The 25,302-nt window shown below is 38.0% G+C and overlaps 2 protein-coding genes across 3 annotated transcripts; both read right to left on the bottom strand.

Moving 5' to 3' along the window:
- Positions 1-407: 407 nt before the first annotated feature.
- LOC110979909 (uncharacterized) lies at positions 408-14,562 on the bottom strand. Of its 2 annotated transcripts, none has more exons than XM_022236074.2 (9): positions 14,262-14,562; positions 8,532-8,655; positions 7,986-8,199; positions 6,678-7,607; positions 5,922-6,120; positions 4,931-5,153; positions 4,561-4,634; positions 4,180-4,299; positions 408-3,320 (listed from the first exon to the last, which is right to left on the bottom strand). In XM_022236074.2, the coding sequence occupies exons 4-9, from the start codon at positions 7,593-7,595 to the stop codon at positions 3,211-3,213; spliced, it is 1,644 nt and encodes a 547-aa protein (XP_022091766.2). In that variant the 5' UTR covers positions 7,596-7,607; positions 7,986-8,199; positions 8,532-8,655; positions 14,262-14,562; the 3' UTR covers positions 408-3,210. The 2 variants fall into 2 exon arrangements, with proteins under 2 accessions (XP_022091766.2, XP_022091768.2); XM_022236076.2 differs by having other exon boundaries at positions 8,516-8,655.
- Positions 14,563-16,043: 1,481 nt separating this feature from the next.
- LOC110979906 (uncharacterized) lies at positions 16,044-25,218 on the bottom strand. Its single transcript, XM_087144834.1, has 10 exons — positions 24,125-25,218; positions 23,434-23,562; positions 21,478-23,208; positions 21,055-21,188; positions 20,632-20,750; positions 20,261-20,404; positions 19,822-19,967; positions 18,129-18,283; positions 17,686-17,827; positions 16,044-17,497 (listed from the first exon to the last, which is right to left on the bottom strand). The coding sequence occupies exons 1-10, from the start codon at positions 24,822-24,824 to the stop codon at positions 17,277-17,279; spliced, it is 3,621 nt and encodes a 1,206-aa protein (XP_087000960.1). The 5' UTR covers positions 24,825-25,218; the 3' UTR covers positions 16,044-17,276.
- Between the last annotated feature and the right edge of the window lie 84 nt (positions 25,219-25,302).

Consider the following 25,302-nt stretch of genomic DNA (forward strand, 5'->3'; position numbering starts at 1 on the left):
CGTACAGGTAGATTTCATTCAACTGAGCCTAGTATCCTCATGGGGACTTCTATACCAAATAGGTAAGTTTACCTTATTTCATTTCAGTTTGACATTTCTCTTGCATTCTCTTTTCAGAGCAGAACCAGTTTTCTGTACATAAAATACCAAAACAGATGTTTGCCTAGATTGATAGTTAACAAAGTTTATTCAGTAACATTTAGTTTTTCACATAAGTTTACATACATATATCTTGATGTCAAAATCAAGTTTGTATGTTTAATGTATTTATAGGTCAGTTCAGTGCAAAAATACAAATATATCACACACTGCTGCCCAGGTTGATCTTTTTGTGCCACTTTGCTTGAACAGAAATAATGAAAAAAATTAAGAGAAAAGAAAAATGAATGAACATATACCGCACAAGCTTTGATTTAAAAAATATTTGCATTTGAAGTGCATTTTATTATCTCCTTTGCATATCAGTACAAAAATACTTCCTTTGAAATGAGTGCAGATATATTGATTTTTTACACCGTACTGACGCTTAATTACATTGAAAAAACTGAAAAGTCGTTCATCTTTAAGTAATTTCAACAACACAGGATGTCTATATTACAACAAGCCTCAAAGCTTCAAAGATTTTTTTTCACTACACGTGCAATAGTTACTTCTTTCAATCTATCACCCCCTGTCCTGAGCTAATGTGTTTTAATATATTTATACTTATATATAGTTTAAATATAGTAACAACAAAAAGGCAGAACAAAAAGTTGTTCCTTCAAACACCCAATGATCCCATTTCTGATTAATATATTTCTGTGTTATTAGAATAGCATGCATCTGGAATGCACAAACACGAAATTTTCTATTGTCATAACAGATCTTTACATAAAATAAACCACATAACTATTAAGAGAATGCATCTTTTCTCAACCAAAAAGACTACCAGTTTCAGCAGGTTGTCTAGAATATTACTCATGTGAACGTGAAAGATGCGGAACAGTGATGGAGAAATACCTTTTAGGAAGGAGTCACACACTGGATTGTTTATTCTATCAACAATACCCCATAAATAAATCAGTCATATATTTCTTGATTGATCAGTCTTAACAATCTTGACAGACTTAAGATTCAAAAATATTAAAGTCAAAAAACCTTCAGACTCAAAAGTTTGTAATCTTAAACTGGCAAAACCCTTTCCTCAATGTCAAAATCAGTAGTCTTAATTACATGTAACTCTCCTTACAACTCTTTTCGGTTTATGTTTTCTACACATTATATGTACATTTGTAACAGTTATGCTGTATGAGCCACAGGAGGCATATATGATACATAGGTTGGAAGGCCAATATCAAGTGCACACACAAACAATCAGGGTTATTGAAATACTGTATCTGTACACGTCAAAGAATTACATCTATTGCAGATTCCGCTCAAAAATAAAACTTGCTTCTTGCTTACAAAAACAGGACCTGTACAGTGATAAATATTTTCTGACATTTGTAACTGACTTATTTGAATTTAAAGATCATGACACCACACCGACACAGTGGCTTCAAAGTTTTTAAAAAAAAAGTAATAACCTAAATAAATAAATGAATTTGATTGGTCAACCACTACGTTCAATTTACATAATATATATAGAAGAAACTATTTCTATCCATTAAAGTTTAACACTTAAAGATTTTTTTAATACAGAAAATTTGAGGCACTTTAAACCACATTAAGTTCAAGCATTGTTTCTTGGAGCATGATGCTTCAAAACAAATCCATTCCTGCATTTGCACCCAGTACTGAAGTCTTTAAATTCCATGGGAATGTCTTATTCTGAATACGTGGGGAAAAATTCCATTTTTCATGAATCATTTAAGTTTGCAAACCCTGTAATTTGTTTGTTCGTTTTTTATTTTTATTTTTTAGAATTTCAATTACCTGTTGTTTCATCTACGTAAGACTTTCAAACCACCACAAGAATTACACATCTAGGAAAAAGGATGAAATGTGAACAGTTTTTGAGACTTGCAATGAATATAAAATGACTTTAAATGTGTGTAATATCTGAATGTCCAAACAGTGTGAACATTTACAACAAACTTGGTTCATACTCTGCAATCTAATCTACCACATCTCCATGTCATTCTCAGCAATAATAGCTTGTTTTCTCTGCGTCTCAGCTACACAGATTGCCGATATATTCAGTAACAACCACAAGGCATTCATTTTTCTAGACATTTTTCCGATTTACATCATCAGGCCTGTTTCCTACATTAATATGTATACATCCAAACAACTTTTTTCGCATATCTTTATACAACATTCCTTATATATTAGCTTTTTATCCTCTATAAGTACAGCTTTGTCATTATTTACATATTTACAACACGACACCAGTTTTCTCAGATAATGTATTTTGTGAGAAAGAGAAAAATATCAAATGTGAAGGCAAAAACTTGCAAAAGCTATTGACAGTGTGTGGAGAATTACTCCACTAAGGAGAAAGTTTGGATTCAGCAAAACAACATACCAGTCGAATAACACATGCAGTATCAGGTTGAATGATATTCTCGCTTGATTACATAGTTTAACCCCTCCCCCAAAACGTTGTGTTCTATTCCTATTCATAAGTGATATTGGGGGGTCTTTAGGTAACCACTGTACAACATATACATGATTGGGCATACTTTACTCCATATTTTAACAATCGGTTAAAGAAATGCACTATAAATTTTACATAGCTTTAATTATTGCAGGGTCATGCTTGAGTAAATAGGCTGACAAGTAATGATATATATATATATATATATATATATAAACACTGAACTAATCAGCTGGGTGCTTGAGAAAAAAGACACCGGGCTGCTCTGACATGAGTGCAGAGACTATTAACACACACACACAGTGCACGGGTTTTCGATCAGTCTCAGTTGTAAGCATTTTTTTCAAGCAGAACTTCATTTTTCTTTGTAAGATGGTTCTTTTTTGTGTGAAAAATTGGGAAAATGTAGCATTCATTGCAAAGAGGGAAGGCAGTGGCATTTTGGTTTGGGTTTTTTGGGGGGGTGGGGTAATTTGATATTAAGAGGTTGTAGCACCTATTGCCACAACTGCAACTATTCAATAATTTAAAAATAAGGCTCCATACCACTTGACTTGTCAACCACAAGATCTTCAGAATGCTTGAAGACTTTTGCTTGTCACTCTTTGCTATTCTCCTGAGTCCATGTCATCTCAATCATGATTGGTCAGGAAGTTCAATCCTCCAGTCATCTTACTACCATTGGCTGTCTTCTCTAAGACGCTACTTACATACTCCTGGGTGTGACTTGCTACCCTCTGACCTGTACAAACACAAACATTCATGCTTTTTACCATCACTACGGTGGAAAGTCTCCCTTTCAGTTTCTGATTTTGAGATCAGGATATAAATTTCTAGCACAGGAATTCTTTTTGACAGAGAAATAGAAATGAGTGTGTTGGCAGTCTGCTTACAGTCATTGCACATGTGATCTGCATATGCTGCTCAATCTCTCTATATAACCAACAGAGTTCAAACTAACAAAATCGCTCAACAAATTATTTCTGTACATGTATGTGGGTTTTTTCAGTTTTTGTGTTTAGACAAAAATGATATTCTCATGACCAAAAGTAAGACTCCTCAATGCATGACCTCAATTAGAATGACACACACTATGCTAATCCTAATCTAATCCTGAATGTTCTGCATGTTTTGAATAAGGATACTTCATGTACACGTACATTCTTACAGAGTTACCACACATTCAGTATTTACTTACACCGCGTAACATACTACCTTGTCTGCTGTAAATGTATTTTGAAGGATGTTTAGCTGCTTTCAAGAATTCTAAACCCTTCCAAATACAACTCGATATGTTTTCAAATGAAATAAAAGAAATCTCTTCTGAATGTCGTTCACTTATTTCTGTTTTCATTTGATCTCTGTACTCTCTCATGGCTCCATTTCATTCACTGCTTTGAAGTCTTGTTATTATAATTTTCATGTCTTTGTTACACATTACACAAACTTTAATTACTAATAAATACACAGCAGAGAAATCATCAGCAACCTAAAATCATCCACAACATAGTTTTGGCATGCAATCATTCATTTTTTGGGGTGAGAAATTCCATAATAAATTTGCAAATATTTGCCTTGTGATGTAGTTTTTCTGTCCTTACCAAGAATATTTGTGATAAGAGTGTTGAGCTTTTCAGAGAGACAGGGTGATTCCATAGTTTGTTGGTTCAGGTAGATTAGGACCTCACTCCTTATAGCGGTGATCACCTGCATCAAGCGATCTGTTGATCATAATCCAAGAACACATTCGAATATTTCTTCTCATTCTTCAAGTTGAGAGGATTAGTTCGATCAACATTATCAAAAGAAGCAATGCCATTTTATGAAAAGCGAGGAAAAATAGTATTTATAATGTATTAATTTGGCAGCTGATACTGATTGTAAATTTTTTACACACAGGAAAAAGAACAGAATCAAGTGCGGTTTTCTTAAATGTTTTAGAAAAAGCCTAGCAAATGATACCAACGTTAAAAACTGCTCACCATATTCTTTCTCCAGGCCGTACAGCTTCACTTTGTTAGCCTCATGTTGGGCTTTCTTCTTTAGACGACAAGCTCTGCAACAAAAAGTAACAAAAAAGAGAGAGTGAAAAATGATAGCAGCTGAACTTTCCAGCAAAACATGGAAAATGTCAGTCTGAATGTTTTCGTTTCCTAAAGAGGAAAGAGAGTTGACATCAATGACGGGAACATTATTTAATCTCTCAACATTTTTCTGACAATCAGGAAACACAATACTTTTGAATTCCCTTTTCCCCTTACAAGATGGCAAAATGATTTTAATTAATTGTAACTGGTATAAATGGTTATGAAATCTGGAAGCTTGAGGGGCAAACAGAATGCCACAATTTACCTTGATGCTAGTTTGTTCTTTTCTTTCCTGGATCGATTCCGGGCACTTGGAGGCAAAGAACTGACCGGCAACATACCACTGATGACTTTGTTCAGTTTATGCAGCTCATTACCAATCAACAAGAGTTTCTTGGGGTTAGGGGTTAGGTCATCGTACTCACTCCGACGAGACTTGACCTTTGGAGGAAATAGGTCCTGGCTGATTTGGGAAGTGGTTGCCACACCTGCCATGAGAGGAATGATGAGACAATGATGAAAAAACTTGGCAAATGGCAATCTATTCATGGTTATTGCAAAATCCAACTCCACAAAAAAGGATGGATTTTATTAACTGACAAGCACGTTGAAGTATGTATATAAATGTTTTGTTTTGAAGTATTATCGTTTCAATTTGTTATTTGCTGCATAATACAATGGTACATGTAAATAAATCAATTTAAGACACCTGATTTTACAATTACTGGTTTCATCAACTATAAACAATTAGTTTCTCTCTCAGTATGTCATTTCTATGATTCATCATCATAACAATCCATACTTTGGTCATTCCAGAAACTAGGGGTCCATTGTTTCATGTCCCTGTCACATCTGACACATGATTCTGTAAATTCAGAGCAAATTTTCTAATTTCCAAGAGTGACAAATTAAAGCAAATTACCTGCCAAACAAATAGTAACTTGGTTTGAAATCAATTCCGGTGATATGTCCATGTCAAATAACAAAGGTTAGACGTAACAGGGACACGAAAATGTCACACTTGTGGACCCCTAATTTGTAGAATTACCCACTAGCTCGGAATTCATTTTGTGGTGAATTCATCAAATGACTGCATCAAGTGGTTAAGCAAATAAACAGCTCAGACTTCCAGCAACTTTGAGCCTATGGTATATTTCTCAAGATGGCTCGTTACAAAACCAAATATCTATCAGGAGCTGAGTCTAACAAAGCAAGCCTTACGTCTGACAGAGATAAAGAAATCATTTCAAAGTTACCATGATCCTCGGACATGTCACTGCATGCATCATCCTCTTCCTCCTCCTCCTCCACATCACTAAGCCCCTCCCCTTCCTGCATGGTGTCATCATTATCTTCGTCTTCTTGGTCTTCATGTTCGCTACCAAGACCTTCATCATGTGAGTCGTACCCATCTGTAGATCCACTGGTGAATACCCTTGAGGAGTCAAACTCATCCTGTAATCAACACAAATAAATTTATAGTAAAAATCACACAGCACTGACCACGAAATCTTAACCAATCACCACTCAACACCTTACATAACTTACTGTATACTGATGAATATGCAAATTAACTGTAACTGAAGTTGATCTCCTATGGTATATTTTGCTAGTGCAGTTCCTGCAGCTAGAATATTGGGTTGGAGTAACGGAAGTAAGAAATGAATCAAACAGGAAATGAGCGAGACAGAAATTTATTACTTATTAAACAGCAGTTAAGGTTGGAAAATAAGCTTTTTTATTTCCTTTGCTAACCCAATGTCCATCCAACAATAATTTTTCGATTAACAACTTAAAGTCACTTACTCACGTACCCTACATGTACATACTCTGATGTGTCTGTGTAGAAGTGATTTCTCGTAAAGCGCAACCAGAAAATAAAGTTTGTCATTAAGTGCATGAAATGCTCATAAATGTTTATTATTACAGAAAGAGTAAGACCCAACCAGCTGTTAGGAACTGTCAATCAATATGCAGACAGCTACTGATAAGAATCTCAAGTGTGATCATACCTTGACAGCAAGTCTCTTCCTTTCAAGTAAAGCATTGCTTTTGCCAACCATCTCAGTCTTAACACTTGCATGTGTGTCCATTTCCACCTCGTGACTTAAAGATTGTACCTCTTGCCACATCTGACCCACTTTACGTGTCTTCTGGTCTAAAATGCCAGGATGACTCCCTAGGAGATTGCTTGTCTTTCTGGACAGCTTGCTTGGATGGGGGTAATGGTGTGAAGCCAGCGATGTCTTGAAGCTGAGTCTATCAGTGCTTCTTGTTGACTTGTCTCTCAGAGGTCGAGCTCCAAGCTTACTTGACAGAGGAGCAGAGTGTGATTTGATGGGTGGGCAATCCAAACCACTAAGAGGTTCAGGAACTAATGAGACTCTATTTGAATCTCTCCCAGTATCCGGCAAGACATCTGCAGCAGGTCCAGCCATACTGCATTCTGCCTTGACAGGGTTACCAGTTAAGTCTCCATGTGCCTCACACTTCTTCTTATGGAGGCCAGACGCAATGCAAGCATTATGCGAGCTCAACATGGCATCAAAACTCTGTGAATCATCATTGTTGAGCTCTGCTAGGGTTGGTGAGTAACTCAAGTCATCCTCTGGATGTTGTAGTGGACTAGAGATGTCATCGAACCCAGAGAAGTCCCACAAGGATGCCTTGCCGCTGTCTCCCAATGATGTTTCCAGCAATGACCCCTCACTCCAAAAGCTGTTGTTGAGCTCACCTCCCAAATCACTGATTTCCGTAGGTCGGGGAAACTCAAAGATGCTATCTCTGGTTTTGCCCCGCTCCAGTCTCTCATCCTGTTCATACATAAATGCTGACTGTGGACTGGAGGAGAAGCTGGTCAAGTCTGGTGAGTAGAGGGCACGGTCTGAACTTGACCCAGCACCACTGAAGTCATTGAATGACAAATCCATGACTGCAACAGACTGTGGAATTAAGATATCAAGAAATATTTCTTATCAATCCAAGCAATCAGCTTTTCTTGTCATTCACAGGCTTTAAAAACAAAACAAACTCACTATTCAAACTTTACCAATAAACAAGTAAACTTTAATAACTTGGATTAACTTGGAAATAATACTTGCCACAAATGCCACAAATGACATGAAGCATTCATGGCAAAATTTACTTCAGTTAAAAAATGTTCAGTTACATGTTGAACCTTTGTAAATTTACACATTCAAATCCAATTTCCGGCCTAAAAATGAAGTAAGACTTTTAAGGCAAGTATCAGAAAAGCTGTGCTAAATCTTTTGTCAAAAGAATAGGAATGCATGGAGTACAATGTAAACACAGGAACACACCCAATGTGTAGGAACTCTCTACTGCTGATGGCAGGAATGGGCCTGGCTTCTGGGACAGTCTGTACACTGCTTCTTACTCTTCTACTTGGGTAAATTTTTGGAGGCTTTCAGGGTGAAGATGAGTATTTCTGACATGGATGGGTGACCACGCACTCCATTCCATGTCAAGGGTTGCTACAACGTACCCCTGACCTCTAACACAGCAGCCCAGTCCCTGTTGTAACAACAAATAAAATCTAGTGAGATGAACTCCTTGACCAAGATTGCATGCTTAATATCTGTGGAACTATGTGTAGGTTCATTAAGCACTCATCCCTCTGCTTCACTGCTTTTCTCTCGTATTCACCCTCCCCCTCAGAAAAATGAAAACCTGGATGAAAACGAATTGTGTTTATTTTTAGACTTTGTGGCTGACTATCTAAAACCACTGTAAAGTACACAAAGCTTGAACTGAATCGTCTTTTCTCATTTCATCATTTACTGTGTTATATGTCAATGTTAGCACAAACCAGGATATAAATATAGCTGACCTTTGAGATAACTGACCTATGAGACTGACTTGGTGTACTTGTTCCAGGTACAGAGGTTTAATCAGTGATAAGGCCACAAAGAGGCTTATGTCTTATGTGATGAAACCAATGCTTGTGCTTGTGTTCGTTGCTTCACAACTCTGTGATGTAAGAGGCAGAGGAACAAAGGAAAAAAAGAATTATAATTAAGAGAGTTTATTAAGCATTTCCAAGATATCTCTTTAGGGGATACACCGCACCATTAATCCAATCAAGTTCCTGAGTTGATTGTGCAACTCATGGGCATAATAACTTATGCAAACTGTACAGTTTTTCCTCTGCTGAAGAAAGAACATTTTTACCAAAATGATTCTTACAAAAAAGAAAACAGAAGAAATGGAATGTTTGTGTATACACGTATGTTGATATCAACATTTAAAATATTAAAAATGATGTTTTATGGATGAAAAGAAATCAGTAATTGACTGCTGCCAGAACTAAAAAATCATCCTTGGTAAAGTACACATGTACATGTAGGTGGTGATGATTTTCTCCCCTTGGCATTACATCAAAAGCTGGGAAGAAACTTACAAGTTCCTAGCCCTTTCCCACAACTCCAAAGACAGCCCTGGTATAGTCACTGACTTGACACAAAAATTTCCATAGTTTAGTGGACCGACGGGGAAACAACCTCTGCTCTTAATGGAACCTTCCGCAGGTTAAAAGCCTTGTCATGAATAATTCACAGGGGGGGGGATGTGCAGGTGAATTCAGGATGTACATGTACAATGTACATTTTTTTATGGCAACCTTGGGGAAACATGAATAATTCATGAGGGATAAACACAGTAACAATTGCCAGGTTACTGCAGTGTGTACAATAAACAAAAGAGCTCGGGTGACCAGGGCTGGTGTGCAGTCATGTAATCCTCAACCATTCAGGTTTTACATAACAATACCAAGGCCATTAATGCAACATATCGAACATACATTACATTGTACCTCTACCAAATTCACCAGAACTGTTTTCCTATAATTCTAACTCAACTGCACAGAATTGCCGTGCGATCAAAACTTAATTGCTCAGAAATGCCAGACGTATACGTACATGTACCTAAACACCATTTACTACACGTAGGCCTACGCATGTTGATCTAACTTAAACATCTTATGAATATTTGGGTGATAAAGCATATCTAGAATGTACACACTTATATCACTTGTTAATTATGACTCTGGGTCCATGGTGTTTTGTATCAGGAAAACAAACAGGAAATACTGAATTACAAATTCACACGCTATACCGGTATCTACATGTATAAATCGCTTTTCAATGATTTTTTTGGTACTTCATCCTGACTTTATTGTACATGTTTGTCTTGTATGTGCAGAATTCCCGCACACTGCTCCTTAATTACTTCATTTTGCTTGGCTGAAGTAAATTATTCAGAAAATGAAACTATCCCGCACAGAGTGACCTTAAACAAATAAAGTATGAAATAATATGCAATTTAAGAAACTGCAAAGTGATTAACATATTACCTTTGTGTCATATAACATGCTAGTACATGCATGCAACTTAGTAGGCAGGACGTAAAAACCTACAGAGTACACGAATACATTGTACATGTACATATCATGGTAGAAGCCAGTTTTAAATTTCTAGAAACTATTCATATACGAATTAAAATTCAATGACCTCTTAAAATTATGCCAATTCATGCCAGCATATTGATATTTGATATCATATCTGATGATGTCATCTCCCAATTTAGCCCTATGAAACTCCACTTGTGTTTGACTGACACCTCCCACATTTGCATGTGACCATGTACATACACTGAAAGTACACTACGAACATCTAACAAAAGAAACACAGTTCACTAACAATGAGCATCCATTGTTATTGCACCATACTTCTTTTGTACGATGTTCATAATGACATGAGGGTAATCATGAAGATGCACAGACCTTTGGCAGTTGCAGGTACCAGTACAAAACCTTAGCCCACGCATACGAACACAAGGCTGGTTGCCAGCTAGGTGTATACATGTACAAGTGTACATGTATACACATGTCAGTTACTGCATATGTACATGTACTGTACATGTAAATATGGTGAACAAAGTTGGGGCTGCATGGTTGGGGTCACTAGAATCTAGGTTGCTTATTGATACATTAGCATGTCGATGCCAGTGTATGCAAATTAGATCACCAGCTCTTTATCACACAGCATGTACATTGACAACATCCTGTACATGTGATCTTGGACAGACCCTCCTCATGACATTATACACAGTAAGGGGTGCATTATGCATGTTAACAATACCACCTTACAGAGGTTATGACTCAACTAATACCCTAGTACCAGGAAACCCTGTAGCCTGGAATCCAGCTAGTTTCCATGATTCCTCATCATGCACTTAATCCAAGTTTTAACTAACCATACCGCACTGATCTCTGTGATCTAATGTACCAACAATCTACAGATACATGTACATGTATTATGCCATGGCATATAGGCCAAGTACGCATATATCCAGGCTTCTAACATACGACTGTGCCAGGGGCCAATTTATGGGGCTGCTGATGAGCAAATACATTGTACATGTATACACAGCTTCACGGAGCCAAGTTTTGCCCAAAAATGATTGCTGTCAGGGGAATTTATGCATTTTCTTCCAAATGGATTGAAGGATTGTTGAAACTTGATTTCCGATGAAAGGAGATTTATTTCACACTTTATATATCCAGGGTCAACGGTCGCATAATCATGTACCATTCATGTACATGAACAATGAACCTTTCCCATGAAATATGGAAATTAGATATGTGCATGCGCACTACTGTACATGTACCACTGGTTGGCAAGCACAGCCGTCAACAGGTCAGCAGTATAGGAGAGCTGCTGTAACCATAACCTGGCCCATTGAAGGTCAATCGAAATTGAATTACAGCCTTTGTCCGATACTTCAGCATGCTTTTCTCAAAACTAAGTGAAGTTTTTAGTGTCCTGAGGTTGGAAAGTAACATTCCTTGTCTTTAAGTTTGGCACTCACATTCTGCTAGTACAGAAACGGTGTGTATGTGCTCATAGTTGCGCCCACATGGAGATTTGTATTGTTCTGTCATAGATGTACAATAACCAACTCTGCCAACCAGTGGTAGTAATGCCATGCACCTGCCTTATTTGCATATTTCAAGGGAAAGGTCCATCTATGTACTTGTGCCATGCACCAACCTGGTACTGAGCTCCCAAACATATCCCACACCCTTTTCTCTGAACTGCAGACTCTACATATCGCCACAGCTGTTTGTCAGCTGTTTCATTCTTTCCTACAAGCTCTTAATAATGCATGATTATAATGTGACACACAACAGGGACCATGAAGTAAAGTGTCCATGAACACACCTTCAGGAAACAAGCCATGTAGGAAGTCTCTGTGCATAGTTTAAAGATACTAGCTGAACAAAACATAAATGTGTTTACTGTAATGTATGTACTTGATTCAATAATCACTTCCCTGTGTTGTCCGCCATATGGTTCGGTTCCTCAATATGGTACTGGTGCAATGCAATACCGTACATGTACATGTACACATGTACATGTACTGTACTTGTATGTTTACAGGAATTCAAAATTTCTACTTCCCCTACATTATTGTCTTTCTAATTCAATCAATTATGCAAAATGTATATAAACACATACAATGACATGTAATTTTAAGAGGTAACCTCACATTAATTACTGAACATTTCATATCATGTACCGAAACACAATTACCATATAAAAAGGAACAGTGAGTGGACTAGAAAAAGTTTAGAGTTCAGTAGAAGGCCAATCACGTTTCTGACAGTCAGGGGGTCCACCCAGTCTGTGTGTGGGTAGTCAACAATGCCAATCTCCAAGGTAATTTGATGCAACATTGAACACAACTGGTTCTTCAAGAAACTGCTTTGTCACAATGCCAGAGATACAAATTATCACCTTTATCCACTGAAGACTATGCAAATCCATTTTATGTGGCTACATACCATTAGTATTGTTTACATTTGATTACTTACTGAACAAAATTAACATTCGCACTGATGATTTCCAATGTCCATGCTCTGAACAATTACACACGTATTTCATGTTCACTTGGCTGAAAAGCTACTTGTTTAACAGTGGTTGACCTCAGGAAAAGTTTCAGGCAAAGGAAGGATATGAGGCAGTAAACTCGAGAATTACTACACTCAGACAAGGAAAACAATGATCTTCAAGGCTATCACTAGCTGTGCTACATAGCGTGCAGGTGTATTGTACTTTTTCCAGTTCAAATCCCACCCTCTATGCAGTCGGTTTTGATGATAATCCTGTAACTTCCTGGTTGATGGGTTAGAAAGCAACGTGGCTGAAGATTATTATCCAGCCCCATCTCAGTACACAATGCAAAATCAAGATTAATTTGTGAAAGACTACCCGGTGCTAATGTGACAGTATTATTTCAAAAGCTGTTCAAGCTGTTCAGTACATAGCATGATTCCTATAGCTTGTTTCACATTTCACAGGGAAAGCCTGGGCTTTGACCACGAAAATTTTTCAACATCTGCATACTTATCTCTTCAGTACAGTACATGTATAGTATGGAACTTATGAAACTCTGTCAAACTGTATATTTCATGCGAGGAAAGTTTGCAAATGCATACTTCATCTAACTTACATCAAACAGTTTAGTCTTTTCATAGTTATGTTGAAAATTTCAAAAAGACAGTGACATTTCATGCATCATGGATCTGATTGATTCATGAATTTGTTCATGCACATCATGACCAAAATGTCCACAGTACCTATCCAGCTCAAACATTTTTCAGTAATCGTTCGGACACCTCTTCGATTTTGTTTAACTTGTTTTTAAAACTTCTTAGGTTTGTTGTCAAAAATTACCTCTGCAGCCTCAAGATCTGGTACATAATGAGGAGTCATTTTGAGGAGCACATCACAGCCAGAAAATGTAACATTCTTACCAGTTTTGGTGGTTGAATACATAAACAGGCACCTGAGAGAAAGGGCTACCCCTTGTTCAAAGAAGATAAAGCATCTTATTCCAGTATAGTTTCATTATCATGTGTTGCGCAGCGCCATGATCTAGATGGAATGGCGCTATATAAATCTTGCTATTACTATTATTATTATCATAGTCAGACCAGCATTCCTCCATAATCAAACAAAATCAGTTACATGTACACGTATCTATGTTTCACTTCAAAGTTATTCAGTTTCATAACTGATTGTACACCAGGGGTGTAAGAATTCAGCTTTTTAGCTGATTTCAGGATTTTTTGTTTAGATGTTGACCCTGAATTTCAGCTTTTTTGGACACCTGGTCTGAACAAAAGTACGGGAACTCTTACATTTCAGCTTTTTGCTAGCTCTTTTCAGCTTAATTTAAAGTGGTCACTCACACCCCCCGGTACACATACCAGTGCGGTATGACTACCCCTGATACAAATGTAAATTTAAATTTGAAATTTTACAGCTAAAAATTCTTACCTAGGCCCCTCTTCCATACTGCCTTCTGAACATGGATTCGCATTAAGTTACTTATTTTAAGTCTTTGAAAAATATTTTAAAATACATGTAGTAAATTGAAACGGCTTTCTTTACACCAACTAGCAAGTTAATAAGTACCGCAGTGTCAACACAGAAAGACGTGCAAAAATGTTAGACATATGTAACACTACAGAACCGCTCTTCAAGTCAATGATATTTCGATGTTGGAATTACCTGACAAATTGGAAATTCGATGAGGGTATCGTAGAAACACAGGTCCAAACTAGGTTAGACCCCTATCCGATTCTGTCCATGCAAATGAAATGTAGACAAAAACAACACACTACATCCGCGTTCCACACTCCAGATGTATCCTGTAGTTCACACAGAAAACTTAATTATTCCTCAAAACGGTGCTGCAGATTTTCCCCGAGAATTTCCATAGAAGATCCACGTCAACTGTTTTCCAGATAGTTCAGCTGTGTTCTGTCACGATATGATGACTTGCACAAAACCCCGGCTACTGTTGTTTTGGCTCTGTCACATGCATTTCAAGGATGTACCCAGAATTGATTGCATAAAGTATCGACCAATCACAGAGCGAGGACATGAAGGCTCGCCCACAATACCTCTATGCAAATTGTGCGAGTTTAGGGAGATTTTACTCAAAATAAACCCTTTTTACCGTTGTTTTCGTACAAAATGACGGATATTTTTAAAAAATTTCTATTTTAGTTACAAAAACAAGATTTGTTTCTTTCGTATTGTAATACGATGAATTCATTTTTTGTCGTTTTAAAGTGTCAGTAGGTATTTTGAATTTACCCTGATAGCAAAATTCTTATAAAAGAAAAGAGCCGGATCCGGCTGGTTCAGGATTTCATTAAATCACGTGCACCTGCCATGAGCTGTTGGCCTTGCCAGGACCGCACCATATTTTACCCTAAGAAATGATGAGTAAATTTTTATCTAATATCTTGCTTAAGAAATAACTAATTTATGTGATACAAATAGTTTCATTAATGTAATTGAATAAAGACATCCTTCGAGAAAAAGAAATATTTTTTTGTGAATTGCAACTGTACGTCGTGGATTTTCATATGTATGCCTGTGTTATTGTTCACTAAAATGGTCCATTCCAATCCAGAGGGGGTATTTTTCCTCGAAGTTCCTCGAAAGGTCTTTTATTGCGTCATATGTTTGGGAAATCCTGAAATGGCACGCTATCGGGCGATGGTCGGCTATCGAACCTGGCCTGGTAGTGCCAAGTACCAGCACGTACATGCACATGTACATGCATATTCCACACATGTACATGTATATCACATGTACAGTACAGGTGTACATGTACATGTACATGCACTACGGCAAGTAAGCCTTTGTATGTAAATGCTGCAATGAGGTAGAGTTATACAAGTCGATGGAGTTCCGAATATGATCATCGGGAGCTGAGTACGCGACCCTTCATGGCTAAGATGAAAGTGGTCATTCAAAGCTAATAGATTTATGAAAGCTGCGGTTCTGTGAAACCTTTTGGCCTGACTAGCTTCTCATGAAATTCAATATCTTCCATTTTCATGGCATAAAACATGTTCTTTGAGTTAAATTCAGTAACCTTCATGTTAAACATTCACAATAAGGTCACAACGAGGTCAAAGGTTATTGATACCCCGTAGGCCTCTTGAATTCAACTATAAACATATTCTGTGACCTAGGTGTGTTTCTACTAAAATAATCCAATTTGCCCTTCAGGCCTGTACAGCAAAATATTTTAACTTGACAATGGCGTTATGGCTGAGGGCTTTCACCATTTTAAAGTAAAAAAAAAATCTAGAATTATTTTGAATCAAAGTCTGTCATAAACTTGAGTATATAATCCCTTTATGTGAATAAAAAAGAAACCAATTTGCCCCTGACAAGATAATCGTATGGACATGCATTAGAAACGTGTGTTATCTAATGAGATCCTGTTACAAAAATAAAGTACGTGAACTCACCAAAGTACAGTTAACAACCTTGTTTCACTTTTAACATGATCCATTTAATGAGAGGATTACCATGATACTGTACAGTCCCAATTACCAAAGAAACACCCAAGAAATGTTGACAACATACACTCAACCCTAACTTTACGCCAGATGCAACAAAATTTCATGAAATTTACAATGTATCTTACAGGTAAGGGTCAATAAGTGAAAACATCAACATTTGCCCAATTATGGCATTTCTGGAAGGAGACCAGTGTTTCCTGAATATAACTCTCCTGCGCTCAACACTCATCCAATTCGATTAATCAGCAGCTTCATTCAAGTAGCCCATTAACCTGGCTTAGTAATTGCCTTACCATCTTTCTACATGTTTATGTGAGAAAATCCAATCCCTTATTAACATTGTGAATATTGTGTTCAAGTGATACAACTTACAGGAATATTTTTTGCTGATTGTTGTCTTAGTAATTCCAGCCTTAAGTCACAAATCATTGATGACAGTACTATTCAATGGATTCTTGTGCTACTTGGTTTAAAAAATAGACTGTTACATGAATTAAGTATGTTTTCCAATAAGTCCAGATGCTATTACATGTACATCATGGTTTCACTCTAAGACAAAAATGCATGCATTAAAATCTGTTTCATAAACTGCTCTACCATGGCTTTACTGACAGCTATCTGCAGAGGATATTTCATTTTAACACTTAGGTGGATCCTGTTAATTAAGCGGTATTTAAGTTATATGCTAGTGCTACAGTGTTACAAACTGTTATTGCAAAAATACATGTACGAACATCTTCAATGCATGTAGTGAGTGAAAACTTTCATTTGCATCTCCATGGTTACATTTGCACTAAAAATGTATATAGTCTATGTTGTATAACAGAAGTTAGAGTTAAAAGGAAGATATCATAGCGCACAACTCAAAGGGAAAACATGTTACATTTACTAAAGTCAGATTTAAGCTCTATTCCCACTGTGAGTAGAAAAAGACGAAAGTTCCTGAGTTGCATAAATTTGATTAAACAGTTACTCCACAAATCCTTTGTTTGCAGACCAAGTCTTCCATCCAGTGAAATATCAAACTGAATTATCACCAGGCATATGTTGACAGTTATCATGAATGGTCCAAAGGAACTGTTCATTTGTCCTCAGAATTAAAAACTTTGAAGTTCTATATGCTGCCTGTGTCATGCAATACATAAAAGGACGAAAGCAATTCCCAAACATAACCATGGTCTCACTTCACCAAACATAATCACTTAAACCAGTTTAAGATGCTGGAATTCCTGGGTTGATGCAACTGTCGTCCTTGGGATGAACCTATTTCTTCACTCAACCAAGTCTTGAAATGTTCATTCATTGCATTCCTACTCGCTGCACTTCCAACATTGACGGTGGGTATGATACGATTAGGGCGGATGAACTGGACAAATCGCCGTAGCTCACTGTAGCTGCTGTGCTCACTATACGGAACTCCTACAATGAAGACAAAACAATCTGTTTACAGTTCCACTCCAACTATTGTCATTAGATGACTACTAATGACATATACGAATAATACGATACAAACTTTAAATTATCGGGCACCCAAACATAGCCACAGCAATTACACGATTTTTGCAGATCTCTAGAAGTTGGAGCCTATTATGAGAAGAGTTTCTTACCATAAATAGAAACTGGTCCACTCCTAGAAGGTTTGATATCCTGTAAATTTGTCTTCTTGTCACTATGAGTCCAACCTGTTGGCTTGAAAGCTACAACAGCATCATAGCGACCAGAAAATTTGGACAAGTATTCCTTCAAGCTCTGGTCAAAGGAAATAAAGAGAAATAATGGTCACTTTGAAGTCATTTTAGCAGCATCATTATGACACGTGACAGTAAGTTAGGTCTAAAAGAGGCTCTCATTTCTGGATAAATTGGAAACATTGTTTTAATTACCTCACATTTTTATTTCTTTATCTTTCTTACAATACTAAAACACACTTGAATCCTGCAAAAAAGATAAGATCTTTCTGTTGTGCCCAAATTGCCTTTACTTATATCAAAAACATATCTTAAGTTTTATCCAAACCTCTTGTAATGTGGCAAAAAATAAAAAGTCTTACTTGGTTGGTGAGTGTTGCCATGGTAACTACATGAAGTCTGGTAGCATTTTTATCCAGGGTCAGCATAGATTGCAGGCGACTGTTTTCCAAACAGTCCAAGATATTCTTCTTGTCCTTAGCAACAAAAACTTTACAGCCAACAGCTTCAGCAATGGCTGTTAGAGTGTGAGAAATGGGGAGGCAGATTCAGAGATTGATATGAGAACGAGGATTAGATTGGGCAAAATGAATGATTGGACACAATAATGCAGCACCAGCTAAATATGCAGATGAAGGCCTGGATAGAAGAATGTGTAAGATTTATTTATTCAGATATCGTTTATGCTTGGCATCCTTATCAGTGCTTTGGTACGGTTCTGTTAGCTTTCAACAGAGAAGACAGAAAAGGGATACTTGCAGCATCAGCAGGAAGAAAACTTAAAAGAACATTTTGGGAGTAACTGACTCAATCAGGTCAGGATTTAAAGGTAGGCCTAGTGTACACCCTTGGTAAAATCCCCCAAGTCGTACTACTGTACAATCCTGAAATATCTTACTCGGAAGAAAGTACATAACAGCCTCAATCAGTCTGTAAAATATTTCCAACCAGAATGCTGTAATTTTTGAGAAAAAAGAAATTTTGTTCTCTTTTTTTACAATGGTCAACCGACCATCATATGAGAGTTCATGTCACTTCATACAAAACATTCTTTAACAGGTGCCAATTTGCTTGTGTGTAGTGTTTGCAGACGTTGTGGGAGTCTCCACTAATGAACAGGTTAACCCCATGGCAGCTAAAAATTTAGCAACAGAAATGCACCAAAAGCATTGTAAACTGAAATAATAGGAAGCTGAGTGTAAAGTTTAAAGTGGAAAATAAATTGGATCAATGTGAAGTTGAATTTTATTCAAGGAAAAAATTTCTTAACACGAAAACTTTGCAAATTCAAAATCACCCCTAGAGCATAATGGTATGATACAAATATGGTGGTGGTTCCATGTAGAATGGTGAATGGGATTTTCATCAACAAAAAGTATGATTTGCACACGTTAAACCTCCCGTGTTTCAAGATATAATTTCTTCATTGCTTATTAGTGAATCAACTAAGAATGGAGTTTTTAGACTTTCATCGACGTGTAAACTGATGTGAAAGTGCGGTCATTAATCATGATCGCGCGTGCACGTGCATTATCAATATCATTATTAAAGGCCTACTCCTTCACCGACACAAGTCAACTGCGTTCCTGGATGAAGTTTTTTCATGAATCTGAAATGCTACATTGTCGAGGAAGCGTATTACTCCAAGGTAAATTCAGTGATTACTCTTAGCCATTGAAAACTGCTCCTTTTTAAGGGAATGAGATCCTGTCATGCCCGTTTCCCACCATGACCCCACAAGTCAGTGGAAGGTCAGTCGCAGTGAATATTACACACCGTAATCAGCTAATCTTGTGAAATTACGACAAAACACCAATGGTGTTCACTACCTTCAACATGTGATTCTCAAACTGACGATGAAAGGAATCAATCCTGGATCACGGTGGAAGGGAAAACAATTATTCCACCAATCATACAGTCAGGCTGAATGGTGGATGAAATTGGGGAATACTGACAGACAATCAACAGGTAAGTCATGTAACTAAGTTTAACAGAGAGAGCAGTCAAATGATGAAAAGCCACCAACTGACTGCCACTGGAATGAACGGTTCTTACCAATGAATATTTTCTCCTTGCCAATGGTGTAGGTACCACACACAAGTAGAGTTTTGTTGTTCCGCTTCACCACATCGACTGCAATTTGTGCTGTGTATTCAATGACTTCAGCTTGGGTAGGGAAATCATACTGAGGATCTAAGTACCTGAAAACAACAAGATGAAGAGTGGCAAAGAAAACGGGAAACCGGAGTGGGATTTGCACTTTTGACGTCTAGAATATTGTACTGCTGCTCTACCTACTGGCTATCCAGCCTGACATGTTAACAATCTTCTATGACGGTGGTATGTTTCAAATACAGATTTTTTTTAATAAAACTGGAATTCAACCTGTAAATGAAAATTTTGACCCTAACAGTCTTGAATCCTTGACACGTTGGAGGATTCTGGACAATTCTGGTGAAGGAGTAAAGAGTTGAATTCAGAAGTTCAGATTTACGTGGTATCCAGGAAGAGTTGATCGATATGGCAGCTGCGAAGTTGTGGGAGTTGTTCCATGGCAGAGTCAGCTCTGAAGTCCCCGGTGTGAAGGAAGACTCGGCCATCACTCAGGTGAAACAAGAATAAGACTGCTCCTGGACAGCTGAAAGGTACAAGCATCCATGGAGACATGTTCATTCATGTCCCTTTGCATTAAATTAAACATCCATCAGGAATGAATCATTTCTTTTGCTATTTCGCTTCAAGCAGAAAGCTTCATGGGTTAATTTAAGCTACAGTCTACCTCCAAAATACGAGCACAGAAGAAACATGATTCACTGTTATAAATGCTCTTCAATGTCTGTTCAAATTTTCTGGTCTCATACTTACTGATTAGCTTCAAGTAAGGTGACTTCCACTCCACTGATCACGCATGCTTCATTCATTGGCAACGGCCGCAGATACTTGGCTTCCACCCTGATTCTTGCTCTGACCAAGTTAGCTGTTATCTAAGGAATGAATACAAACATGGAGCTTACACTACTGAGGAAGCAGCTCATGTCAGTAGAATTATACCTCTTCCTACATTCTGACAAGTAACTTCACCTGACACCTTCCAATTGGAAATAAAATCAAGCACAATGACCTCGAGCAGATACAATTCAATTATCAACTTCTTCACTGATGCCATAATCTGGTACAGATCTGAATAAGGAGATATTTCTGGGTTTATTTTTACTCTGTCATGTTCAATTATTTCAATAAGACGAGGGATTTGACAGTAGGATCTGTAGAGTGAAGGGGTTTGCATACCTGACTGCAGTAAATAAGATGTTTGAAGTGTTTAGTCAAACCGCCGTAGTGATCATAGTGAAAGTGACTCAGGAAGTAGGCAGTGCATCCTGGGATATCACCATAGCGGAAAGCATCCACAACAAACGAGGTTCCTAATTAATTTGGAGAAAGCAATATTTCATGAAAAATATTTTAAAATAAGGCAAGCAAAACAGGCGACAAGTAGACGAAGCTTTGGATGTTCTCCAGTACAGGTAGCTTTCTTTGCCAGAGGTTAGACAATTTTTCCTGGGAGAAACCAAGAAAGCAGGACTGCAACGGAAAAAGTAAGCAAAATGACAGGTAATATTGAAAAACAAAGTTGAACACACAACACTCAAAAACAACATAAGGATAAACTTTTAACTTTCCAAAACAAAGCATTAAGGGTAAAGATCTTGCCTTGTATTTTCTTGTAAAATGGACACAGTCTCTGTGAACTGCCAGCCCTCTGACTTTGTGGGTGTCCAGTGTCATCATCATATTGAGAGGAAGACTTACTCCAACGTCCATTCCTTGATCTACCATGAGACTTATATGACCTGTGGCTGCTCTGGGTCATGGGGTCAGAGTTCATAGGCATAGCATTGCTTGCTGTAGCAGTCTCAGTTGCGTGGAGAGATCTTTCTTGTTTTCCTTCTTGGGACAGGTTTTCTTTCTTTACAGCACCCAAACCAAAGTAAGATGCCAGGGAAGACTGTCTAAGGGAGTTGGAAGGGACAGCACTGGACAAGGCACTAATTACAGGGCATACCAGTTGTGATAGGGTTCCCTCTTTGGAAGTTTCTGCTACTTTCTTAGAGTAGCGTTTTTGATCTTGGCTGGCAACAGATTCTTGCTTTGTTAATGGTTCATTATCGGATGTACATTCCTTACCCACTGTTGTTGTTGAGTGGGCAGAAATTGATGATCCTTGGACTTCACTAGCCACTCCATTCTGCATGAAATGGTGATTGTCAACATTACTTTCACCTCCCCTCTCATTTTTATTTGTAAGGCAACCATGAGACCATTTTTCTTGATCTTCTGCTTCATGCTTTATGTTTGTCTTCAAGACAGATGGAACGGCAGAATCGCTGACAGACGAATCATCTGCATCTGAGTTAGCACTCTTATTGTCTTGATTCTCCTCCACCATGACTTGTATCCGATGAGCCTTTTTGGCTTTCATCTTGAAGAATGATGGTGTGGTGCAAAGGTTGTCAGATGACTGTTTCGTGTGATCAGCTTTTTCGCACGGTGTGACCTTGATGCTGATGTCAACCTGGCTGCAGTGATCAAAGTCAAGATTCAAGTTCTGGGCTTGTCTGTTTCCCTTAGAGGCTACTCTCAGTGGAAAATTAGAGGTCTTTGTTTGGCAAGTGGACGGCAGAAGATCTTTGGCTTGAATACAAGAAGTTGATTCTGAAGACTCAGTGCAGTGAGTATATGAGTTGCTAGCTGTTTGAGTGCAGCATGATGTCAGCACGGCAGTCAGTTGCTGGGGTTCTACAGGTCCAGCGTCAGCAAAGATAGAAGTTGACAACTCACTCATGGCACTAGACTGTGTGTCATCATTGTCATCAACAGGCTGCTCACAGCCTTTTTGGGTATCTTCTTGGGAAGCTACAGAAAGTGTTTCACATGAATGCTCACTGTACGCAAATATATCTTCATCACTAGAGATGCAATGGACTTGATCAGTACCATCATTCTTCTGGGGCTCTGAACCCTGCTCCAAAGAGACTAATTTAGACTCCTCTGCAGCAGCTTTTAGACCAAACTGAACTGCTTTCTCCATTGATTTACTCTCCTGTATTGAATTCAGACTTCCAATCTGTGATGAGACTACATTACTAGATGTGTTTCCAGTAGCATTTGACATCCCTTCTGTTGCATATTTTTCTCCCTTGGTCACTGGATGTTGACGCACTGCTGTGCTATTCTGAAGGCTTTTTGCAAGACTGCTGATGGCATCATGAGAGGATGGATCTGACATCTTCCGAGATGAAGACAGAGGTTCTTGCTGCTCATTTTTCTGTGTCATTCCCTTCTGATGTTGTGTTTTCAACTCTGTTTGGAAGATACAGGCCCAAACAAACAATCCTGATAAAAATCTCTCTCTCCAGGAGAAGCCTTGTTCCACAATCAGATCTGCCCAAGCAGATAAATAAGGAAAGACTTGGTATTCTGAGAGGCATTTAACCTAAGACTGTCACCTAAATTCATCTTGCTTCGCACATTTTACGGTTTTTTTCACTTCACTGATTACGATGTCATGAAAATGAGACTTTAACAAGCTTCAAAGGCAAAATACACAACGACTAACCAGAATTGTAATCCCACCCCTCCTCCTTACAACATTAACAAGAACACTACCTTGCTGTTCACACATCTTGCTCCTCGCTTCATTTGGTAGCGTGGCTCTTGCCTCAGCCAACAGGCAATGCCTAAATTTCCTGTAGTGGCTCTCAATGGTTACATCACAGGCTATTCCATGAGGGCATTCTTGCAACAAAGAAAACAAACTATATGTATTGCACTTCACAATTATAACTAGGCTTACAAATGAATTCCTGTTTGCAGAGTTTGTTGGTCAATTAAAAGCAAATAAAACAACTTTTTACGAAACAACACTGTATGAACTGAATTTATCAATTTCAAAAGACAAAACATTCTCTTTTGTTCTATTTTTATAAAAAGCGTTTTCTTATACTTGTCAAACCCAAAACCTTTTATGAGAAATATCAGTTGTGACACACATGCAGTAACTTGCAACCCAAATGAGCCTGAGATGTTTAAGATATTTCAGAGAATCCTCAGCCATATTGAGATGACAGTATATCTTCATTGTTAAATTGTTTTTTTTCTGTATCTCTTGGTCCTATATCTCTTTAAATTTATAGTTGCAATTTGGAAAAGCAACCTCTTGGCATACATGTATCACATCAACCATGTCAACTCATCAAGAGATGAAACTACATGTACTTCCAGAACTGTGAGTGTGAGGCACATTCAATGTACATGGAGTGTGCCTCGATCACAGTTCTGGGAGTAAGATGAAACATACCATTTTCAGCCTGTAGTGGTTTTGAGAGGCATTCAGCAACATGTCGCTCTGGTGAATCCAAGACAAGAGCACCAAACGGCATTTGACAGAATGGACAGTAGCCTTGTAATATTCTCCTATTCCTGTCTGTATTGTTATCGTTCACTTCCATCTTCACACTTTTAACACAGCACGTTGATTTTTTCTTTCTATTCTCTGCTTCTTTGAGTATTTTGCAGCTTGACTTTGTTGACTGTTTTGCCCTTTTGTTGACAGCAGCCGTACACCTACTTTTGTTTTTCGGAGTTTTGGAACTCATCTGCCGGTCTTCATAATGATGGTCTTTGGCAGGTTTGGTGGTCCTGGACGGTGCGGCTGGCGAAAATGATTCAAGTTTTATTTGAGACATCGGTTTCTTAGGAATCTTGAGACTTTGCGATTTGTTTGACTGAGTTAACAATTCCAAGTTTGACGTTTCTTCTTCTGATTTCAGAATTAGCGGACAACTCCGCACATTTCCCCGTGTACGGATATTAGTATTACGGCATGTACGGCCATGCTCGTTGGACTGGATTTGAGAACTAACGTTACTGATGCGTAGTTTCTTCGATGGTGGCTGCCGTGATGAGGGTTGACTGCTGCAAACGTCTGATCTTTTCGTCCTTTTAAGCGACTTGTACTCCCATATGTCATCATCACTCTCTGCCATCATGTATGTCATGTACGATGAATCAAGAATTTAATAAACAATTTTTTGGCATTGAAAAGACCGCTCGTCGTGCTTCGTCGGGTAATCTGGTAGCCTTGTCTGACGATACCGGCAAAGCAACGCAGAGACGTCAAGGATTTTGGCAAGAGCCCCCCCCCGCCGACTTTCGGGTTTTTCAAAGTTTGGCTTTGCCTCCATTCGGTCTAGATTCCATTTTCATGAGATTATATTTTTCATCGAATTTGGGTTCTTTAATTCACATATCTCTACCTTGAACTACAAAAAAGCGTATTTACTTTTGAGATCAGATTTTTGAGAATTGTATATTGTTGTTAATAAGACTGTCTATATAAACATACAGCCGCGTATAAAATCGAAATTTTAAAATGGCCTTCATCGCCACGCGGTGCAGACCACTAATTCAAGTGAGAGTTTCTCGCTAGCTCATCAGCATTAAAAGTTCCCCCCACAGTATCTTTTGAAAAAGGAG

The sequence above is a fragment of the Acanthaster planci genome, linkage group LG13 (assembly GCF_054643075.1).
Source record: "Acanthaster planci isolate LZ-2023a linkage group LG13, COTS_SCS, whole genome shotgun sequence".
In the NCBI taxonomy this organism is placed as follows: domain Eukaryota; kingdom Metazoa; phylum Echinodermata; class Asteroidea; order Valvatida; family Acanthasteridae; genus Acanthaster; species Acanthaster planci.